The sequence below is a fragment of the Aythya ferina genome (assembly GCF_964211825.1).
Source record: "Aythya ferina genome assembly, chromosome: 3".
Classification (NCBI taxonomy): Eukaryota; Metazoa; Chordata; class Aves; order Anseriformes; family Anatidae; genus Aythya; species Aythya ferina.
This window is the reverse complement of record NC_140298.1, coordinates 116,565,541-116,587,984: the sequence shown is the minus strand read 5'-3', so window position 1 is coordinate 116,587,984 and position 22,444 is coordinate 116,565,541. Positions and strand designations below refer to the sequence as shown.

The window sequence follows — 22,444 nt, the reverse complement described above, 5'->3', positions numbered from 1 at the left end:
TTTGGGTGCCGTGCACCAGCCTGGATTGGGCAGGTGGGCGCTGAAGGGGCACCTCTCACCCCATAGCTCTCCTCCGGGGATGCTTCTGTAGCCGGGCTTTGCTGTTGGTGCCTTTTGTGCAGCAAAGCCGGCTGTAGGGCTTCGCTCTGCGTCGCTACGGCAGGAGCAGGCGAGCGGTGCGCAGGGCTGGGGAGAGGCTGGGAAGCCTTTGGTGCGCAAGTCGGGATCGAAGCCCACCTTCCTCGTGGGCAGGGGGGACGCGTGGTCTCGTGGCGTGTCCCTCGCTCAGCCCCGCGGGCGGCTGAGCTGAATCCGAGCGCGATTCGAGCTCGGGCTCTCATGCGGTGGGGCTGGCACAGTTGTCTTTCATACTTTTTTTTTCTTCATCCCTGTTTTGGGGAATGGGAGACAGTTGGTTCTCTGCCACACTTTGATTTTTTTTTTTCCTCCCCCTCTTTTTGTAGGTGTCTTTTTTTCTTTCCTCTTCCTCTCCGTGTTGAGCCTCAGCTAATGCTGGGCACCGGAGGGAGAAAATGCGTAGGGACATGAGTACAGTCGGTCAAATTCTGCTTGTTCCTCCATCTCTGTGACTTCTGGGTGTCAAACGAGATACCAGCAGGATTCTAGGGGAAGGATTTTTTCCCCCTTTTTCAGGAGAACTGAGGAAGGAGACTTTGGAGCAGAGCCCTTGATGGCACCTTGCAGTCGCTCCTCGTAGTCCTTGCTGGGCAGATAATTCACCGTTTGGCTCAAACAGAGGCAGTGCAACGTGATGAGAGGGCAGGGAAAGAGCTTCATGTGAGGGAAGATGGGGAAAAAGGTCTGGTGCGAGACGCTTTTCCTTTCCACTGCCTCCTCCTTCCTCGGCCACCCGCTGCCACGTGCCCTCCAGGAGCACCCGGTGGACGGCATCTCCGGAGCCAGTGCTGGGGCACTGGCTCTGTTAACAACTGACACAAACAATCCCCAAAAAAACTGGCTGCTGAATGATTCCTCCTCCTGCCTGCTTCGCTTCAGGCAGCTTTCCCACTTGCACAACCCTGCGTCTCCACGAAGTCACTACTTGTGTGTTGGATCCCAAGTGCCTTACGTTGCCAGGTAGCCTCCTGTGCTAGATCCGTGTGCTGTGTACCCGAAAGCCTTCCCTCTCTACGACTTCTGTACAGCATATGCCACATCTGTGTATTTTTGTTTGTTTGTTGGTTTTTTATGTTGTCTTTTTTTTTCATAGAGCTACCAGTAAAAGGGACGGTTTGGTTTGGAAACATTTCCACGTTGCTTATTTTGGGTTGGGTTGGTTTTTTAAACCTAGAGCTGATATTTGTTGTTGGTTGTTTGTTGGTTTTTTTTTTTTTTTTTTTTTTTTTTTGCCCTCCGGTCTTTAGTCTTCTGAAATCTCCTCCTGTTGTGCCTGAGCGTGGCATGACCCCGTTGTTTTTCTGTGCTGAGCCTTTGCTGCGAGGCAGCACTCACCCTCGTCCCAGAGGTTTCCAGTCTGTCTGCTTCTGTCTCCGTCTTGTAGTGCAAACACCATCCCCGGGCTGCGAGCCTGCAGCAGCTCCTCTGTGTCCACGGCATTTCTCAGCAGACCAAGCCTTCTTCTCAGCCCAAAAAGCTATTTCTTCCCTCAGATGGGGAATTTCCATTGCAAGCCCTTAGCAGTCCTCGACTGCTTTGCGTAGAGATGCTGAGAGCCCCCTTTGACTGAGTCGATGCTCTTCTTGCACCCCATCCCGTCCAGCCCCGTGTCTTCTGCAATAAAAAAGAAAACCCAACAAACCCAACCCCAAACAGGAGCTCTTGTCTGCCGCAGCGTGGAAACTGGTAAAGACTATGCAAAACTTGCAAGTTCCTACTCCTGGTGTAATGCTTTTGCTTGCTCTGCACCCTTCCTGCGGGCATCAGACTGCTTTTGTAGTCTGTGTTCGTTACGGGGACTGAGTACTCCGTGATTTTTGGTGTGATTTTTGGTTTTCCTGCCCTAGCCTAGGAAAGCTTTTGAAAAAACCCGACAGTAGTTCTCTTTTTTTGTCTTAGATAGCTGGGGTAATGGGCTTGGGAAAAGAAGGGGGTTGAGGAAGAACAGATGTAGCATTTCACTTACAATGTCTGAGTGACTCTTACATTATGGGGCATTACGGTTATGTTGTTTTTTGTTTAGGATTCTTTCTTCTTACTCATTTTGGGGTTAGTGGTAAAGAAAACAAGTTCCAGTTTCCCCGTAGGTCCCCTTGCCCTTGACTCACTGTTTGAAGATGTATTTTTGGTAGGCTTCCCTGCTGGAGGGGAGAAAGGACTGCTCTAGGATGCCTCCCCCTGACCCCAAGTTACTCCGAAGCCTGTAGGTACCCCGGCTCTGTTGCAGTGCGTGGGGATTTACGGCAGCACCTGCCTCTTGCCTCGGATGAACTCTTGGTAGACGGACCCCGACGTGCATCAACAGGAGGTGGAGATGCTGGGCTGTGATTTACAGCCTTCCTGTAAGCTTTAGGAGCGTGCTGTAGACAGTTTGGCAGGCTCGACACTCAAACTGTGAAGTATGTTACGTAGCCTCGGGGCCGGGGGCGGTGGTTGCTGGCAGTGGGTTGTTGTAAACGCCAGGCGGAGGCACAAAGCTTTTCCTTGGACACGTTGGGCTCCACGGACCAAACTTCAGCAAAGGAACCCAAGGAAAAATTCTGTTCTTCCATATTTAGTGCAAAAAGTTCCTGATTTTGGAGGGGGCGGGGGGGGAAGTGACCGCCTCCGATATTTTATCTCATTTGTTTCATCCTTCCTGTCACTTCAAATTTTTTTGTACGTTTTTTTGTTTGTTTGTTGACGTTTGTTGTTAAATGACTTTTGTGATAAACTCAACAAAAGTATTTTCGGAAATAAATAAAGAAAAGGCATAGATTCCTCCACTGCTGCTGTTCACCGATGCTTTATCGCGGTGCTGAGTTGTACGGTTTCACAGAGCAGGCTGGGGTGGGTTGTACTTCTCCTCCTCCTGCCGTGCTAGACGAGTCTGTTCCCTTTGCTGTGGCATCTATTGCCCTCAGATTCCCCACAGCTGCGGCTCCCATTCCTGAATTTTCCGTGTCATAGGCAGCTGCTTCTGAGTTAGTTATCTGTGGCTGCCTCGCTCGCTGGGAGTGGAGGATAAGGGCATTTGGGGGATATGATTTATTTGATGTGGCTTTGGTGGATGCTTTCTGGTGAGCTAAATTGTATACTTTCCGCAGCTGGCCCTGGGCACGCTACACGATTTGGTTGGGTATTAGGTTACCGTTTCATAGCATGTGCAGCAAATTCCGACTTTCTTTTCTATGGCCTACAGCTCCAGTAATTTCATCTGTAAGTTTTTGGCCTCCGGCAAAGCTGATTAGGGTGCCCTTTAGAAGTTAGCCTTTGTCAGCTGCTGCTTGGAAGGCACCTCGTGCAACGCCAAGCCGTGCTTTGAAATCAGAGGTGGACCCGAGATAGCTCGAGCGACTCTCGGTCAGAGCGAAGAGCAGCACAAAACGGGCCCAGAAGGGAAGAGCGGTGACCTTTCTGAACAAGGGGAGGCAGGAGGGAGCCGTCGTGTGGAGACTCAGCTGGCTGAGGGGAAGCGGGAATCCACAGCACAAAAGCTGATTTAAATAAGCACTTCGTTCCAAAGAGCTTTGTTCTCTGCTGCCTGCGTGATAGCTGCCCTTCATCTGTGCTCAACGGCAGTACCTGGCAGGTGTCATCGGGGCTGAGAAGGCTCCTGCCCCGTTTACCTTCACGAAGAGATGAGCAATCTGAGCGAAAGTGTCAGAGCTCTATTGCTATGCCAACTGTTAAGTTTTTCCTTTTCATTGGACCCAGCCTGTAAGCTGACAGATTGCCTGAGATGGGTTTAGACAGCATCTCGGTTCGAAAGCCATTCTCGCAACCTTTGTTAAAAAATGCAAAGCTGCTGTCAGCGGATCTGTGTACAAACCCTGCCATTTCCATGAGATATGTGAGAGCTAAAGCACTACTCCATTTCAAGTAAATCAAGAATCAGAATTGTTTTTGTGGTGATATTTTTTTTTTCTCATTTTAATCCTTAGCTACTCCAGGCACTGAGGTACATTTATTTTAAGGGGACTTGTTAACACTACAGCAGCCATACATGACTTGCTTACATTCAGACTAGCAAGCATGAGTTTATTGGGGTCCGTGGCAGGGCTCTTGGGTCTTATTGTAATGCAAACAAAAAATTAAACTGGCAGTCGTTGCTGCTTGAAGGTGAAAGGCACCTTTCAACTCTGTAAGAGAAATCCAGAGTGCTCATCACTCCAGGTTTCAGAGCTCTTTTGCTCTAGCCTTACTTGCTAGTTCAAGCATTTAAAAGTTGTGAGGACAACAGAAGAACCTGGCTTTTGGTTCTCCAAAACATTTTTTTCCTGGGAGTTTCATTTCAATATCCAGCAGTTCAGAGGGCTGAGTTTGGTGGTAGCAAAAAGGGCAGGGAGAGGTTGGGAAAGAAAAAAGTTAACCAAGCCAGGGTGAAATTAGTAAGGAGGGAAGGGTGAGTGAAGCAAAGGTGAAAACTAGAGCATCGTTTTTGAAGTATGATGTCGTCCAGTCAGCTCAGCTAAGGATATTACTGCTGGTCTTGTGCTTCAGCTTCACGAGGGGAAGGCTCTGAGGAAGTCACGGTAGTTTATCTTGTCTTCTCCACAAGAACACAGGTCAATCAGCTGGGGGGAAAAAAAGCAACAGCGTGAAGAGTTGGAAGAAGCTGCAAACATGTATTTTTTTAGGGAGAAGTATCCAGAGGTACGCCTTATGTGACAGAGCAGAAGATCTCGTTTCCCCGTGTGGAAGAGCCTCCTACCTCAGTAGCATCACAGGTAACCTCGAGTGCTTATGGCTGACCTATGCAGGGACAAGAGCTTAAAGCGTGTGAGTTTACTCCTGATTGCCCTCTAAGTGTCACCACAGTGACAACGGAGCCACGGAAAATGAAGTGTGACCACAGACTGGCATAGGTCACAGCAAATCCTTCAGAAACCCCATAGAAATCCCTGCCAAAAGCGTGATGGAGGCAGCATATCCGAACGGTCACTGTTCAGTGATGTCGCTTGCTGTGTGCACACGGCATAAAGTGGAGACACAGATAATTGAGCTCGGTGACAGCCCTGCTAATGAGCCAGTTCTGGTATCCATGCCTGACCCTGCATTGTGTTACAGAGCTATAGCCTTTGTATGCTTACGGGGAAGAAAGAGGGCTTTTGTTTCTTTAATTGCATAACTAATCTCCTTCTGACACCCAGGGAGATGGAAAAGGTCTAATATCACAGTTCCTTGAAAGGATTCTTCTTCCCCTTGTCGCCTGGAGACAGATTTACTAGTGTTGTTCTTGTGTGACTGACAGCTGTGCTCCTCTCCGGGCCAGACAGTAGTTAACTATCTGCCGTATGCTTAATTTATCGCACCGTCACGGTCCCAGGGGCTGTGGGCACGTTCTTATTAAGATTTCAGGAGAGAGGAGAGGAATGCTCTTAGTGTTCGGGTCCTAGGTGGGGATTCAGACACAGGGTTTGAGCCTCATTTGTCGCAGGCTCCCTGTGTGTGAGAAGGAAGGATGGTCACCACCTTGTACCTTAAATTCCTCAGGGCACTGGTTAAAGGCCTTTACTCACTGCACATTCACAGAATTAATTACCCTGCCTATGCACCTTTCTAACCACGGCTGTGATGCTCACATCTGTGGGTTAGAACATGTTTTTTTAGCAAGGGAAATACTCTCCCTGGTTTCTAGGCTTCCTTAAAGCACGAGACTGCCTTTCCTGGCCCTTAATCTATTGTATATCTCCTTATGCTAAGCAAGAATCCTTGCCAGTCATGTTCCTGGAAGCATTCTCCCTCCTCTCTGCAAGAATTTTTAGTTTCTTTCCTGTTTTTGCTCATTGTGCCCTGCAAGTCTGTTTCAGTTGGGTTAACCAACTGGTCACAGGTGGCCTGAGCTATGGGCAGCAGAGGAAGCTGGGTTGCTGTGTGAGCTGTGGGCTTGCTGAACTTCAGTGACAAATGGGCACAAACGTTATAAACTGAAAAAAAAAAAAGGATCACAGGCTGACTTCACTCAGAAGGGTCAGGCTGCCAGCTGAATGGGGAAAGGATTAGTAATGGATATGATTATTACTATTATTTTTTTTGTACTATGCTTAATTCTCAAATATTCAATTCAGCTGCTCTGAATTCACAATGTGTCTGTGCTTTCCTAAGGCTGAGCCCCCAAGCACCTCAGTGTCAACTCCTCTCAGGCCCAGGCGTGCTTAAGTCAGGACAGACACTCAGGAGCTCTGCAGTAGCCTATTCCTCATCTCCATCATGATTTACAACCTCCTCGTCTGCTTCTATCCGAGACCTGACCCAGCAGGCACCTTCAGCTTCATGTAACAGTGCAGCTGAAAACTCGGCTGCTTATGTTGGGGGCAACCTGGGTTACATTTCTTCCCTTTATTTAGCAGACATTAATCATTATCTCATCCTCTAAGAGAAGAAAGGCTCAGTCCAGCAGCTCAGAGGCCTTTCTGAATCTCACCCCGTTCTTGAAGCTGTTCCCCTTTGTAGGACAGAATAGCTGTTGGCCTAGCCTGGTTGGGCTGGTATGTGTAAGAGCTCTTTTGGAACACCCACAGGAGGGGAATTCAACATGCACAGCACCCCTTCCTTCTAACCTTGTTAACCAGAACGGCATTGGTCGGCACGCTTAGGCTGTTGCAAAGGGATAAAAATTTTGCTTTGTCGAGGACACCAGAGCCATCCTTGTCACACTGAAGAAGCGCCTCCCGGATGCTGCTGTTGTTCAAGTAATTATGGAGCTTCAGCTCTTCCTGAACCCGCACAATTAATTCATCCAGTTCTTGCTGGCTGGACCCTAGTGCAGGGACATCACTGTAGAAGGAAATGGAGAAGAGGATTTCATGTAAAAGCTATTTCTGGCAGCCCTACTGTGATGCTTCTGTGCTGGCTGCCCACCATGGCTGGCCAGGCTTTATTTCTGAATACACAGCAGGCTTCTGGGGTGCTTGGTTTATATGGCAAGCTCATCTCAGCTTGGACTGAGAGATGAAGCTTAGTCTTCATCTTGGACATTAGGTAAATATGTTTTACCATCTGCATGGCATTTGCTTTGTAAACCCTTTGTCTGCAATTCCTTTGGGATAAGGAGGGTTTTCTTGTATACTTCATACAGTCTGAGGAATTGCAGTGCAACTCCAGTTTCAAGCAGACCTTCTGAAATACCATGCTATGAGCTGACTCTTTGTGAAGTTATAGGATTGTTACTAGGTCACCTAAAATGGATCCAGACAGACACCTAAAAAGGGTATATGGTCTAGGCTCTGAAAGGCCAGTGCAAACAAAGAAAAAGACTCCACTGCCCGCAGACAGAGTTAGCAGCACCTATTACAGATCACCGCTCCCTTCTGGAAAAAGATGACTGCGTCCATTTAGCTGAAGGTGTCTCTTCTGCTGAGACAGAACTGCCCCACAAGGTTTTGGGGCCAGTGGCAGCAGTGACATTATATTGTACACACCTCATACCCCCTGTATGTGTTCAAACACAGGATCTTGGAGCTGAATAATCAGCTGAGCAGCCATTAGACAGCAGGCTGGAGCCCATGGAGGCTGCTGGAAATCCCCTTCGTTGTCAGCCCTGAGTCTCATTTAGCTCCACAACACCATCCTTTGAAGCCTACCTTTTGGCAGTCTCCTCCACCACCTGCCGTGGGCGAAAATGATCCCTCAGGGACTGCAGGGTTGCTGCAGGGAAGCGCTCTGCGTTGCTCTCCATGTAATTAAGCACGTATTCATCAGCATCAGTGATAACAAACCTGTGGCCAAACACTGTGGAAGAGGCATTAAAGCAAGCAGTGCTACCTGCCTTTCAGCATGGGTAAGTCACTTCATCAGCTAGGAGGGAGCGTGTTTTCTCCCCTGCGGTTAGGGTCAGAGCTGACTGGGCTATTTGTTGCAATCCTTAGAGTGTGAAGGGTTTCACCCACCCAGAGGGAATTTTGTCGCAAGAGCAGCTGCTGAAAGCAAAGACCCCATGCCTGGGCTTAAAATGACTCCCCCATTAGCACTGGTGTGTTTCTAACATTTCAGTATTACATTTATTTTCCACACAGGATAGGTTAATGGCCTTTGTTACTGGCCGTAGTAACAAAGTTACTGGCAGAGCTTTAACCCCGTGAATCCTGGCAGCTCCCAAAACGTGAACACCTACAATGAAGAACATATCCCTTTTCCTAATTATGTGACAGTAGGAGAATTATATCCATTCACACCAGCTGGTGACCAGGAAACTCAATGCAACCAGATCTAGAAGGAGCAGATCTCTTAAATGCAGGAAGGCAAATGCACTGTCTGTGCCACAGATGACAGGTCAGGCACTGAAAACCAATGCTCAGAGCACTCCTAAGCCAGGCTGGGTCTCACCTTCAATCGTAGAACCTATGGTGAAGTCGGAGGGCCCGTAGTAGACGGCATTGTCTGTAGTAGAGCCTGGTTTGGCAATCCTGGTCTTTCCTAAGTACTTGCCCCCAATGATGCCGGAGTTACGGACTGGGGGTTCGTAGATGCTGATCATGTCATTGGAGAGGAAATAAGAGAGGATGAAACGACGCTTCCTGTCCTCAGGGTTTGGTGACTCCTAGAAGAAAGGGAGTGGCTTTGGAAAAGAACATTTGAACCAGGTTTCTTTTTTCCTCAGGAGCTCAGGACTACCATGTAACCTACTAGTAATAAGCACCCGGACTTCATAGCTTTTTTTCTAGCTGACTAAACAAGGCGGTTGATGTAGGCAAAAGCTGCAGATGCACTGACACTGGGTAACGAAGCCCTAGACAGCATTAAATACCTGAATTCCAAAGGTTGCTTGTTCTTGTTGGGCTAACAAGCAGAATTTGGGATGCAGTGACCAAATGCATTCAGTGTTTCCAGACTGAGTAATCCAAGAGAAAGGAATATCCTATATGGAATGACTCATCACTCAGAGGAATTCCAGCTGTAAAGATTACTATTGAAGTTGTATTTTTCATTCTAATGGTTGCCTGAGAGGGGCCGGTGCTGCTTGGTGCTCTTACTCACAGGAAGACACTCCCCTGACACACCAGTGGGTTTACTTGCTTAGTTTAAAAGTAAGTTGATCTTAACTCGTCAGCTGTGACCTTTAGGAACTCCTGCACAAAAGGGAAAAGAAATCAGCCCTTATTCACCCTGAGTGTTTGGAGAGGGCAGGCACCAGGCAGCACAGGAAATGCCATTGCTGCTGCTGGACGTGCCAGAGGTTCCTTGCATAAACCAGCTGCAAAGCTGGCAGAAAGGCAAAGGCCTGAATGCCGTGGGTTTTGGAAAGCGCTGTCCCCGTGCTCTGTCCCCAGCTTCTGCTCCAGCACTTTGCTGCTCTGCTAGCACAGCCCCTTGCTGGCTGCTGCAGCTGGGACTGACCCGGGGAAGGGCAGGTGCTGAGAACCAGCAGCAGAGAGACAGCAAGCTCACGCTTCTGGCAGCAGTCGGAGGCAGGCAGAGGCACGGTGCCCAGTTGCAATGCAGTTTCAATTAGGGCCATCTGTCACGTGCTGATGTCAGTGGGAGTTTTTCCATAAATGGCTGTGGTTTTGTAGCACGTCTGTTTTGCACTGCCTGGCCTTGTTTTTTTTTCCTACCTTTGCGTGCTTCTAATTGTCCCAGCAAGCACACAGTAACCCAGGGGCATCCCCTAAGGGTCACGAGCATTGGCTCGGGGAAATCTCTTGTCCCACCAGCACAGAAGAAAATTTGCTAGCAGCCTTGTCTGAGCAGCCTGTTTTTCCTATCCTTCTGACTCTAAAACATGACCTGATGTAACCACTATATCATCAAGGAAAACTCTTACCAGGGCCACCTGGTATCGCAGCACTTTGTGGTCGTTCTCTAGCATCTTAATTATATCTTTCCGGGGAGGCTTCGGAAACAGAGAAAAGCAGTTCTGAAGAGAGTCTTCAAGGAAGCCGTAACCATTATAGGGAGGAATTACCTGCAGCCAGAGGAGATACCAAGCAGAAACAGCTGAAACTAAGAACAAGAACCAAGCAGAAACAGCTCAAACTAAGAACAAGACAATGTTTGCAAGACAGCTTATCAGAAACCATCTGTTGGGAAAGACCTCTTCTGTCACCAAGTGGCAAGAGCTGTGCCACCCTGCCCAGTAAAGAGGCTACTAGCCCAAGCATGTATTGGACTCCTTATTTATAGAAACACTTAAGAGAGCTAATAAAAGCTTAGTCAGAAAGCCAGGTAATTTCTTTGAATAAAGAGATTAATGGTATGCTGATAACTTAACCCTTCCTGTGCAGAGGAACTCAATCATCTAACTGGTTACACTGCTAATCAAAACCCCATCAGGTTTGTGGGCTAGGCCAGCTAACACTCCGCACTATTCCTGGGCGCAGTCTGGGAGATAACATGGGCAATGACTATCCCCAGCAAGCACTTTGGACTTCGCAACCCTTTTTTGGAGAATGAGGGAGAGTTTAGTGGTATGACTGCAGCCAGACTGTGCCAGTTAGCTTCCCAGTCAGGAAACAAACCCTGACATTATTTAATTTTCTAGTATAGGCACAAGCAGAGTGCTTTCTATCACCATTAGCAAGTGTTCTGTCCTTTACAGTATTCAAAATTGACAATTTCAGAGGACTTTCATTTTTATATGAATTATGACCATCCTTGCCTTGTCTTCCTCAAGGTACTTGCTTACAGCTTTCCTTTATGCTGAACCTCTTTACAACCTCTTGCTAAGCTGAACCTACACTTTACAACCAGAGCTTACACGCACTGCAGCTTTCCCTCCCTGCCTTTGGGAAATTGTTTACAGTACCTGGGGCACTTCCTCAGGTGGTTTCTCCTTTATCTCCACTGGCTGGAAGTCTGTGATGCCAAATTTGTCGCGATAGAAGTTTCGCGTGAACTCGTCGCAATCATAGATGAAGAAATTGCGTCCAAGGAGAGTGGTGGATTTGCCAACAGCAAAATCTTTAGCTGTGTACCACTCAAGTACTTCCTGATCAGAGATTTCCAGCACACAGCTTGGGAAGGTCTCTAAAGCACAAGGGAGCAAAAAGAAAAATAAATCATTCAGGTAGATGTTAATATTTCATTGCAAAAAGGGATACAGAAGCAAGTTGTATAAAAATCTTCAGGGAGCTGCTGGTATTGCTCTGCTTCCCCAAAGATAAAGACTCGAGTGATCATCGAAATAACTTTTATTTGGCCGAAAGCTGATGACACTTGCAGTGTTCTCATCACGGATGCTCCAGACTTGATGTATCTCTGACACAGCCTCCACATCCACACCCACCCACCCAGGCACTTTAGCACAAGCAGGTGTGCTGGCTGGTCTAAACTTACTTTGCTTCTCCACAAAGGTTTTGGGCAAGCGTTGGCGTTTTATCAGTACTGGGAATGGGTCTCTGCCATCGTTGTGCTTGTGGACCTCCCGAACCTCCACCGTGTCATCTGCCAAGTAGTAATGTATGATGTAAGGCCGATTCTCACCAAACATGCTGTTGGTGTCATCCCACATGGCATAGAAGCGAAGGACCTGGGGCACAAAAAACAAACATGAGTTAGAATTACTAGCACTTTGTCCAGATTAAGTTGATTGAAATGGGTTAGGTGATTGGATTCAGCACTCTTCTCTGCCAGGAACAGAAGAACCAAGCCCTTGTCGTACTGTGGGCACTGGGATTCTTCAGCTGCTGAGGCAGCAGGGGGAAGGGCATCAGGAGCCTGGAGAGCTGAACAGGCCTGGCTTACCTTGAATGCAGCCATGAGAGAGAACAATATGGGCTAAGGCAAGAAATTTAGTTCAGGAAGTGTGAGGAAAAATGGGGGAAAAAGTGATTAAAAATTAGCAGAAAATAATTACCTGAGGTGAGCAGGGAAGTCCTCTTAATGGAGGTGATATTTCTAATGAAACTTAACAAAGTGAGATATAATTATCATTTTGACTCTTACACCTCTTTGAGGTTTCATGGCCAATTCTTTACCATTTTCATGATGAACAAGGCAGAGGGGAATGTACGGAGCTGTCCTAAGGAAGCTGCCTTCACTATAAACCCCATCTTATTTCTTACTATTGGAAATATGTTTTAACGCCACAGAAGTCAAACACTTCATTCTGCAGGGCTTCCAAGTCCATTGCCTACTGGTGCAACGCCTGCTTGGCTTTGTGAGATCATGTTGACCTAATGGCAACCTAACAAATCCAAGTGGCAGGCACTGCTTTGGGAGTGCTTCACTCAGTGGAACAGCTCAAAAGTTCCCCAAGGTGCAGCTCCTACACACACACCCCAATAACTGTCACAGGCAGAGCTGGCCCAGGCGTGACTGCATCATCCCCGTTCATATTAGAACTGCTCCTGTCTGCTAACTTCCCAAGGCAGGTGGCTTACAGCATCCCAAAAGAAAGCAAGAAAGAGATGAAGGATCTGGAGAATGGGCTCTGCAGTCCAAAGAGAAACCGTTCACAAGGCACAAAGTTGAGCAAAAAAAAAAGATTTTGTTTCTCACTAACACCAAGAAAGGAGCAAATCTGGAGTCTGTGCAGTGGACTGGAGTTGTTTAGAATGATTAAAATTGCAGGCACTCACAAGACCCAAGTTTCTATGACACATGTAGACTATAACTTGGGTAATTGCTGCCAGCACACTCACCTGCTTGTCGTAAGTCAGAAACTGCTTCAGTTGGTCAAAGTCTGATGGTGTGATGTACATGCGCAGGGGCATCCGACGCATTTCTGTGTAAGGATCAAAAACCATTTTCTCTGGCTGGTTCAGTTCAATTCCTTGGCTCTCCAGGAACGCCTAGGAAAGTCATCTGAGGTATTAGTTGCTGCCACAAATTCTGATGATACAAAGTGACTAGCGATAGGTGACTTTGTTTGCCTTTACAACACGCAGGGAAGTCCTGCCCTCAATGTCCTAAGTCAGTTTTTACTCAAGCACCATCTTCCTTGGCCTTGGGGCTTTAAATAGAGGATAACAGTTGGGTTGGTCTCTTTTATGTAAAACAAAAAGATTAAGTTAATGCATAACCATGGATGTAGTTGGTCTAAATTTGCAAAAGACCCAGGGTTCTCCATTCCATCAGACAATGGAAGTTAGTGCAACCCATACCAGTGGCCCCTGTGGCCAGGAAGATGTGTGTCCAGAGTAACAGTTTTAGCTCCTTTTCCAGGAGGAGCACTTTTCCCACAGAAGAACAATCTGTTTGTTTATAAAGGGCTTTTTGGCTTACCTTGGATGCATAAACAAACTCTAGGGCATTGCTTGTGCACTCACCTCTGTCACTTAAAACAACCTCTGAAGTCACTGGACTTCTTCCCTGTTTGGCTTTGGGAAGTGGCCCATGAAAATATTCACCCCAGAAAGCACCTGTGCAAACATCTCCAACAGACTTGTGAGATAACCCTGAAAACTCACAAGGCAGGTTCACATTTTCAGACTCTTCTGGTCTAGAGGATGCCAGTTAATGATAAAATTGACCAGAGACTTTGAGATGTAGACCCACGTAGCTCATTTCACGTTTTCCATCAAGCAACCAAGATTAACAGGTGAGCCAGCTCTTCATCTGATGTCAACTGACTTTAACGGCCATCCAGCTCCAGCAGAGTAGGCCCCACATGCTCCTGACAGATATATATTAATATATTACACACGATTGGGAACATTCCTGGACACTGAGGCCAACTGGCAAGGAATAACCCTCATCTAAACTCTCTCAGCCTCCGCGATGAGCTGGCTGCACGCAATTCATCTATTGAGAATGGTCCCCGGAGCATTCTAACTCCTGGATTGTTCCTGGGAAGTGCTTGGAAGAACAGTGGTTAGCCAGGACCCAGATTACACTGGGGACAAACTAAGAGTATACCAGTACATTGGTATTTGTTGTTTTTGTTAATGCATTGTTATTATTTAATTTACTGGTACAGAAATAGCCTGAAATAGAAAAGTAAGCAATGAGTAAGCGCTCTTAGGTCAGTTTGTACCACGATTCTCAATCCACTGACCATGAGTGCTCTTCTGGGCTGGCTGTGGATCAACGCAGAGTTACTGACAGCATTCCCGTGCCCTGTTCTTACCAAAGGAGTATGAAGCTGGAAAAGAGCTAAGATCAGTAATTTCCCTTTCATATATGCAAAATGGTTCATGAGGACTCCAAGCAGTTAAACTGTTGTACACAGAGAAATGAACTCAGACCAATCCTGCTAACACAGAAATGAGCTTTGAGTTTTTGCTGTACCGTATCTGGAGGACAGAGCATGGAGTCAAAGCAGCAAAAATACTGGGCAGTTATTGTGCCCTCAGCAAAAGGGCAAAAATACTGGGCAGTTATTGTGCCCTCAGCAAGTATCATACCCCAAACTACCTATTGATCTACAGAAAGAAGTCTCCACAGAACACAAAATGAACGATCTCAAGCAACCTCAGCGTGAAAGCTGCAGGTGCAGGCTACTGGGACTCTAACAGCTCTTGCCACCTGTAACTCCTGGGGTTCTTCGTGTCAGTATTCTCTGTACCAGCAACACACCTGGGTGAACGGGTCACAGTCAACGATGTGGTACGTCCTGCCATACATGGTGATGTCCATGCCTCGATTCAGGTCCTTCCAGTGGTAATGCTCCCCACGGTCATTCTTGGGCACGCGATGGCGTCTGATAAGTTTGCCTTGAGGGATACCAGAGTTCTTCACAACCGGCTCTATGACACATATGCTGTCGTCTTCCAGGTAGTAATAGATACCCACTTGGCGAATACGGTAATGTTCTTCTGTAGAGAGAGGAACATCTTCCTGGAAATAGGCATCGAACTTCAAAATCTGTTGTTTGGGACAACATCCCGAAGGGAGAGAGAAAGAAACAACTTGAACATCATCATTAGTCCGAATAGTTTATTTGTAATGTGCTTCGACAGTGCAAAATTACTGGACTGTAATCTATAAAATCATCAGAGCCTACTGTAGCCTAATCTGTGACTAATGGTGGAGGCATCATGAGGGATTTTATCAGTGTTTGCCTTTTATTGGTTTGGTAGGCATGAGACACTTGTAATAAATGCAGTCCTTTCCCTCTTCCTTTGATCACCTGCTATTTTACCTCCTGCCAGGTGCTTGGTTGCTGCCAGTTATCTCGCTAACTAACACACCTGAATTTCTTTAATAGTCAGCCTCCTTAAACCAGGGTCTACAAAGCTACCTGGTGATTTTTAGTTGAGTTTCACCACACCTGTGGACCTTAGGAGCTGCATGGCTCAGGAACTCATATCCATGAAGAGCCAGTGTGTGCTGGAGAAACAAGGAGACAAATCAGGGCCCAGAGAAAATGCATGCTGCATACCCAGCCAAAAGCCAGTTGCTCACAGTTCCTGTGCGTGAAAGAAGCACAAGTATTCCCTCCAAGCACATTCACTGCCCCTAAGAGGATGTAGGTGGCTAATCAAGCCTTGCACGGCCAGCCTACGTCAGCCCACAGAGCTAGGTAAGCAAGTGGCTGCTCCTCTGGCCTGAATGAAGGGGCCATGAAGTGTCTGACAGATTAAATGGCAACATCTACGTGACTCTGAAAGAATGGCCTCTGAAGCAGTAATTAACACAGCACATCTGTTCCCCAGGCTGTCTCACAGATGGGCTGAGGGTTGGCTGCAGGCTGCCTGGCAGCGTGCAACTCCTGGGGTGTGCTCAGGACTGCCGAGCCCTGCACACGCTGCAGGGACTGCTCTGCCTGGGGCTGCACACGCCCTCGTGCAGCCTGAGCAACGTTGAAAATCGAAGGTCAGCTCAGGACTGCTCCGGGCAGACACACAGCCACCTCCTAGGCCGATAGGATCACCAGGACGCAATGCAGGAAGTACTAACGGGGCAGCGCAGGCTCTAACACGCTGCGGTGACAAGCACGAGCATAAATAGATAGACCACAGCCAGACAGTATGCGAGCACTCCACTGCAGAGTGACTTTTACAGTCTAAGCCTGGTTGCAACCTCAATATAGCTCTGGAAATTCAGAAGGGCAGGCTGGCTTTTACAGAGCAACGGTTATAAACGGAAGCTTTTCAGAGTTAATCAAACTTCTTTTCAAACTCCTGCTGGAAATGCTCCGGCGTAACTCGTGGGGAATGTCTTACATCGTGTACGTATTATAATCCTCCTCCTGAGCAAAGAAAGCCTCTTTCAGACTGGGGTTCAGCTGTCTCTGACTAAGGGCAATGGCATCTGAAAACTGCTGTACGCTGTCCCATGAACCCTGGAGCTGACTGTTTATGTCTCCGAGCTCGGCCAGCTGATATTCCTGGAATAAGCTTCTTTCTACCTTTTTGTCAAAAGCCACGTGCGCTGGAATGAAGCCCGAAGGAGGAGCCTGCCTGGCTTGCCCGTAGGTCAGCGTGGGTCTCGTGTTGGATAATTCATCTAATTCAGCCTGCGAAAGCTGATTCACGTACAGTCGCTCCCCGCCGATCCCCACTGTTGGCAGCCGGGAAAAGGCAAAGCCATTTTTGTAGCCCAGGGTCTGCGAGCGATGAAAGGATGTTTTCTGGGGAAGAAAAACCAGATGTTAAAACACTACACGCACTCAGCAGAGACAGCTACTGAAAGCATGGAGAAACAGTACGAGTCGGACACCCAGAATGCCTCCACGGCGTTTTATTATAACCTACTGCAGCAGTAAATTACAATCAAATTTTATGCTTAGATCAAAAAGGCTGAAATAAAAAAAACAAACAGTGACCGGAGGAACAAAGAAGCAGAGTGATCTCAAATCTAGCTCTGGTGCAGACTTACCACAAGCCTCGGTGTCCAGAATGGGGTGACAGCACTTTGTCTGTCCTAGTATTTGCCTCACTAACTCTTTGCTCCCTTCTGTGTGTTCCTGCAGTACAGAGCACCAAGGGACCTCACTGTTATGCACCTGCTGCATTTTCTGTTGATATTTTTTCGAAACTCTCCTGGGGATGATATTCAGAGGGTTTTCCTTGCTGCGTTGAGTCCAGGCGTGTCGTGCTCACAGAACTGCAGTCGTGAAACACACCGAACCTACCACATCCCTCCACAGCCTGTGCAAAGGTCCACACACGAAAAAAGCCACAGCCACAGCTTAAGGCCCTGTAGCCGATTTGTGAGGCCTGATAAGACAAACAGAACTCTGTCTGTGAGCACTGAATAACATTGTCTGTAGGATTCACCTGATATTTTTTGTTTTGATGGTTTCTTCTTGGTGAAGAGCTCTTCACCTGTCTTTGCTCCCTACTTCACGCCAGCTCCTGAGCTGTTCTTGAAGCTAAATCATTCTCCAATGGCACAGGGAGGTCCCTGCTTTGCTCACAGATGCACAAGAGAATATCAGAGCTGAAAACATGATGGGATCTCTGCCTGCCCAGTCGTGTTCTTCACTGCTGAAGATGAAGATCGGATGCGAGTCCACCCACAGACCACAACTGGAACCTCACCTGCAATCCCAAAACCGTCTGAAACAGCGCACGACTGGCTGCTCGCAGCAGGCCTTCAGCACTCAGTGTTCCAGGGAAAACAGGAGAAACTGTGAGTCCCTGATAATAAAGCCTCTGGCTTTACCTTGAGTTTTGCCAAATAAAACAGAACTTCAGGCATTTCTAGATTTTCTTCAGCTCCTTTTCCAGACCCAGACGTGCGATCTGTCCAACCCCGGGCACATGAACTACTTCTCCTCCTCCCCCTCTCTGCCCCTCATGGTTAAGCCTCTAATCTTATTCGTACCTTCCAGGCCCCACTTGAATTTCAAGTAACTGCCTCTTTTCTCTCCGAACTGGTGCTGTGCATCTTGCAATGCTGTGGGCAGAGCAGTTAGGAAAACAGGTTCGGGGGAAAACAAGAGAATTTACTGAAGATGTGGTAACTGAGTGCTTTATAAACATGAGCCCTGTGCCACAGGATTGCCATTTCCTCCCGGTAACTAAGTGCCTTTATGCAGGGAAAGCTGTGGGGAAAACATTCAAGGGAAAACCAAGAAGTTTGGCCTTAAACTGGGCAACGGAGGTGTTTGTCAGAGGCAGAGGGGCTTTTAAGGGCCACAGCTCACTAAAGAAACCCTCCCGTGAATGAATAAGGCTCCCAGGTCGCCAGGCCAGCCTACATCTGGCAGTATCAGGTAACTAACGTAACTTTGAAAGGGAAAGCCCAGAATGTAAACTCCTAATCTCAGTCGCTGCCGGTCCCTATCTGAGAAAATCAGCTGAATTAAGTCCTTGGCTAAGTCTATAAAGCCTCACACAAATGCTGCTTCCCCTGCTGGTGTCTCTGTGCACAGACACACACACACAAAGCTCTAACTAACCACAGCCTCACTCAAACACAAAGATTTTCTTCTGCACATCTCAAAAATTCATTGGAAAACAAGAATCACGATGCTCATTTTATAGACTGGCAAAGGGAGTTGATTTCACTCGCTCAGGCTCGTCCTGAGGAACAGTGCAAAGCCATTTGTGGAGCCTGGATCCCCTTAAAACATTACAAATTATTTCAGAGCACCTGAAGTGTTGAACTACCTGCTCTGTTAAGTCCTGCGGGTGTTTCCTACAGGCTGATGTCAGCACAGCCCTTCACGTGACTAAAGCAGGCAGCATTTTACCGATAGAGGAAATAATATTTTGCTAGGAGCAGAGATTTGCACTGTAAATTTCCAACCCAAGCATGCGAATAACGCAGAGATAACCTGATTGAGAGTGTTTGTTAGGAGTAACTGACTCCACTTACTGTTAAAGAACTCATCACTGACTTAGAAACCAGTTCGACTGTGCTGGAGGGCACCACGGGGACTGCACAGCGACAGCGTGTCCCAGGCTAATCCACACACAGGCAGAAGAAATAAGAGAGCAGTTAAGAGTTATGGAAGTTTCTGTCATGAGGGCACCTGGGAAATACTGCAGCCTCCTCCAGAAATAACCTTGTGGTGGCAAGGGGATGGAAGGGAAGCAACCTAGGGAAGCGTCAGAAGCTGTTGAAGTGCAGAGTCTGGAAGGGTCGGCGTTCAACAGGAGCATCCAGGACCAGGAGTGCCACCTCCAGGCATATCCCTCCTTTTTTTTTTTTAATTTTTCAGTGGAGCACATCCATGACAAAGGTTTCCACGTATGAGGTTCCTTATCCTGCAATATCAGAGCATGCTGGAGCCCTGCCAGGGAATTTAAATGTCTTGGGAGAGATCAGGGGACAAAAAAGGGGACAAATAGGCCTCACTTGAGTACTGAGCTCTCTGGAAATGGGATATTAAGCCCATCCTCAGAGATATGAAGCTCCAGGGGAACATTGGGCATGCCCTGGTATATCAGCTCCCTGCTGAAGTTTGGGAGCATTGCTTCTGAGGGAAGCACTCCAGAAAATTCAAGGATAGTGGATTCTCATCTGAAGATGAGTAATGGCATCAAGACTCGAGATATTAGCTCCCTGGGGAGAAGGAAACTCCAAATCAGTACTGGAAGGAGCCCAGGGAGTATCAGTTTTCTTCTGTGCTACTGCTTTCACAAGAGGTTATCGGGATGGTTTGGGGTTATCAGAACCTCAGTGCGTGGATCGTTGGGAATGGGGAAAAGGAAAGGTTGCTTCTTTGCCTAGATGTTAATTCAAGGAGTTTGGGCACAGCTGAGTGGGTCTCGCTTCCTTGGGAGGATCCTGGGGGCTGTGACGGCATCAGCTCTGCGCAGGGATCCCAGTTCTCTAACAGAATATCGGATTCTCGGGTTCCTGAGCATCCCTATGGTTTGATTAAGTTCTCCAGGGGATACAGAGAAGGCATTTGTGGAAGTTATCAGGTGCCTGGTGAGTAGCAGGTCTTGAGATGGGGCAGAGAAGCAGCAGTTTTCCCAGGGGGTTCAAGTTTATAAAGTGACTTTGGGGGAACCCCTTCCCTTGGGGTATCACATGAATGTGATATGGGAAGGGAAACCTCACTCTCCAAAGCTACCAGGACAATTTCAGGGGTATCAGATGGGTGCAAGATGCAATGGGTTCCTCGGGGATGAGTTTAAGAGTACCAAATCCCTTGTAGGGTGGGCTCAGGGATACCCAGCTACCTGGGAACAGGCTTGAAATCGCACTGGGGGCACTCGGGGAGCACCAGATCTCCTGCAGGCGACCTCAGGGGTTCCAGGTGGGGTCAGAGAGTTCAGGCCCCAAGGAGTGAGATCGGCAGCTCTCTGTTGGCTTTGGGAAACACCAGGACACGGACGTTTGGTGGGTGTTAGGTCCCTTGGGCAGCATCAGGAGAGCTCAGAGGGCACCAGGTCCCTTGGGTGCCATCTTGGTGGGTGTTACCTCAGCGGGAGTCACCTCGGTGGGTACCCCCAAAGGGTGCCCAGTGCGTTTGCAGTCTCCCCAACTCCCCAGGCATGGACTGACAGGACTCCAGTGAACTGGGGACCTACCACAGCCCTTGGGGGAATCAGCGGGCGGTCTGTGGGAACAGTGGGTTCCCTGGGATTGGGCTCCGGGCAGGGGTAACATGTCCCCTGGAGGGACAGCGGGTAGATGTGGGGACAGCAGCGCTGCCAGGGAGCCAGGGGAGGGCCTGAGGGGGTCCCTGAGGGAGTCCCTGAGGGGGGAGGGGGCGTTTACCCCCTAGGCCAGGCCGCTGTCGAAGGGGGAGGCGTCCCAGGAGGACGGGAGCAGAAGCACGGACGCCGGGGGCCCCGGGGAAGCGTGCTACCAGGCGGCTGTGCTCACCGTGGGGTCCCTGAAGGCGCAGCCCGGCAGGAAGGGCAGCGCCGGGCCCCGCTCCGAGCTCATGGCGGCGGCCGCGCTCCTTCCCCTGAGGGCGACGCCGTCTCCATGGCAACCGCCGGCCCCCCCGCCCACTGCGCATGTGCCCGCCCTCGGAGCGCGCATGCGCGCTGGGCGACGGAGCGCGGTTGCCATGGCAACGGGCGGGCCCGCGGCCTTGGCTGCGGCCCTGGGAGGCCTCGGGGCCCCTCGGGTGTTGCCTTGTGGGAGCCCTCATGGCACAGCTGGGGCTGACACCCCCCTGTTAAAATGTCCCCAAAGGGTGGTGGGAGCCCAGCCTTCCCCTCTAGGGGTTGTGCATTGTGTGGAGCCCAGGGAGAGAAGGGGTTTGGGGGGGGCAAATCCACGCCCAGAGTGCTCAAAGTACTTCAGCAGAAGCGCTTGTGGTGATTTATGATGTGTATAGTGTGTGTATTAGCAGCCGGTCGTAGCACTGACATCATTTCCCTCTTCTCTGCGTGTTTTTTTCTCTCCAGAAAGAAGAAAAAAAACAAAAAACAATCAAACCAAACCAAACCAAAACAACAAAACAAAACAAAACAAACAAAAAACACAGGAGGGTCACCAAGAAGAAAGTTGCTGGGCAAATTCACTGCTGAGTGTAACAGATAAAAAGAAAGCCAAATCAGTCACCACGGATTATTATTATTTTTTGATATTTCTTTTCCTTGGTGTCTATCATCGGTGTCCAAGGCAGACCAGGCTGCGATTCAAGGGCAGGCAGTGGGATCAGGGAGTTTTGTAAGCAGAAGTCAAGCGGAGAGGAACGCAGTCTGAGCGTGCTGTGGGAGAGGGAAGAAAAGCAGGCAGTGAGAGATAAAGAATGGGTCTGATGAGCCTGGAAAGGAAAATAATAGACTGAAGGCCAAGCAGGGCTGAAAGAACAGGGTCAGAGACAGCAAGCAGCCAGCGTGGCTATGGACTCGGATGAGGGTGCTGAGACCCAGGCGTCTCTCCAATTTCTCCTGGTGTTGTCCCCCACTTTGCATGGGAGGGGGACTAAAGCAAAGAGAGGCCATCACAAAGGGGGATTTGAGGCTCTAGACATGAGCAGGGAGAGGATTAGGACACTTTAGTCCCCCCGAGTACATTCCCCCTGAGTAAACACTCAGGGGAGATGGGAATGAAGAAATGACAACTGAGCAAAGCCATGGCAGAAGTGAATACTTTGTTAGAAATAGTGACAACAAAGCAGGAGAGGGGAGAAATGGGGAATAAAGAATTGAACTGAGAACATCTTGATTCAGCTGCATCTTTGACACCCATCTGCTTCTGTTACAGGCGACTCAGAATTGCAAAGGTTAAGGCAAGCCTCTAGCCTCCTACATCCCTACAGTGCTTCTCCTAAAAAGGAAAAGGATCAGTGTTTCCTATAGCAAGATTTCCTAGCTCTTATCTACTTAAAGCTCGTATATTTTGGAGCAAAGGCTGTGCTGGTATGTGTACTTACACCCCTGTCATGGTAACAAAAAGTCTGACCTGCGAGTCCCGAGTGGACAATGTTTCAGCACACCCCATCTGTGGTCCGAAAGATCTGAGGGCTGCTTCCAATGGGTCTGTTAGAAAACACTTGGAAGCATAGGCTTGTTGGCAGCAGGGTGAAATGTGATAGTCGTCTTTCTTCCACCTCATCTACTGGCCCTCAATAGACAAG

At 48.5% G+C, this 22,444-nt stretch overlaps 1 protein-coding gene across 1 annotated transcript; it reads right to left on the bottom strand.

Annotated features, from left to right (window-relative positions):
- Nucleotides 1–311: 311 nt before the first annotated feature.
- EFHC1 (EF-hand domain containing 1) lies at nucleotides 312–20,846 on the bottom strand. Its single transcript, XM_084514255.1, has 11 exons — nucleotides 20,734–20,846; nucleotides 16,352–16,573; nucleotides 14,578–14,865; nucleotides 12,702–12,851; nucleotides 11,395–11,587; nucleotides 10,865–11,085; nucleotides 9,884–10,024; nucleotides 8,446–8,659; nucleotides 7,704–7,851; nucleotides 6,681–6,897; nucleotides 312–4,694 (listed from the first exon to the last, which is right to left on the bottom strand). The coding sequence occupies exons 1-11, from the start codon at nucleotides 20,794–20,796 to the stop codon at nucleotides 4,623–4,625; spliced, it is 1,929 nt and encodes a 642-aa protein (XP_084370381.1). The 5' UTR covers nucleotides 20,797–20,846; the 3' UTR covers nucleotides 312–4,622.
- Nucleotides 20,847–22,444: the final 1,598 nt, after the last annotated feature.

Bases quoted from the DNA above. Each gene is read 5' to 3' on its own strand.
- EFHC1 (XM_084514255.1), bottom strand. From the start codon at position 20,796: ATGAGCTCGGAGCGGGGCCCGGCGCTGCCCTTCCTGCCGGGCTGCGCC. The intron at 12,852-14,577 runs GTGTGTTGCTGG...TGACTTTCCTAG, and splicing joins ACTGTGACCCGTTCACCCAG to GCGTTCCTGGAGAGCCAAGG. The intron at 10,025-10,864 runs GTACTGTAAACA...CTCTGGCTGCAG, and splicing joins CACCTGAGGAAGTGCCCCAG to GTAATTCCTCCCTATAATGG.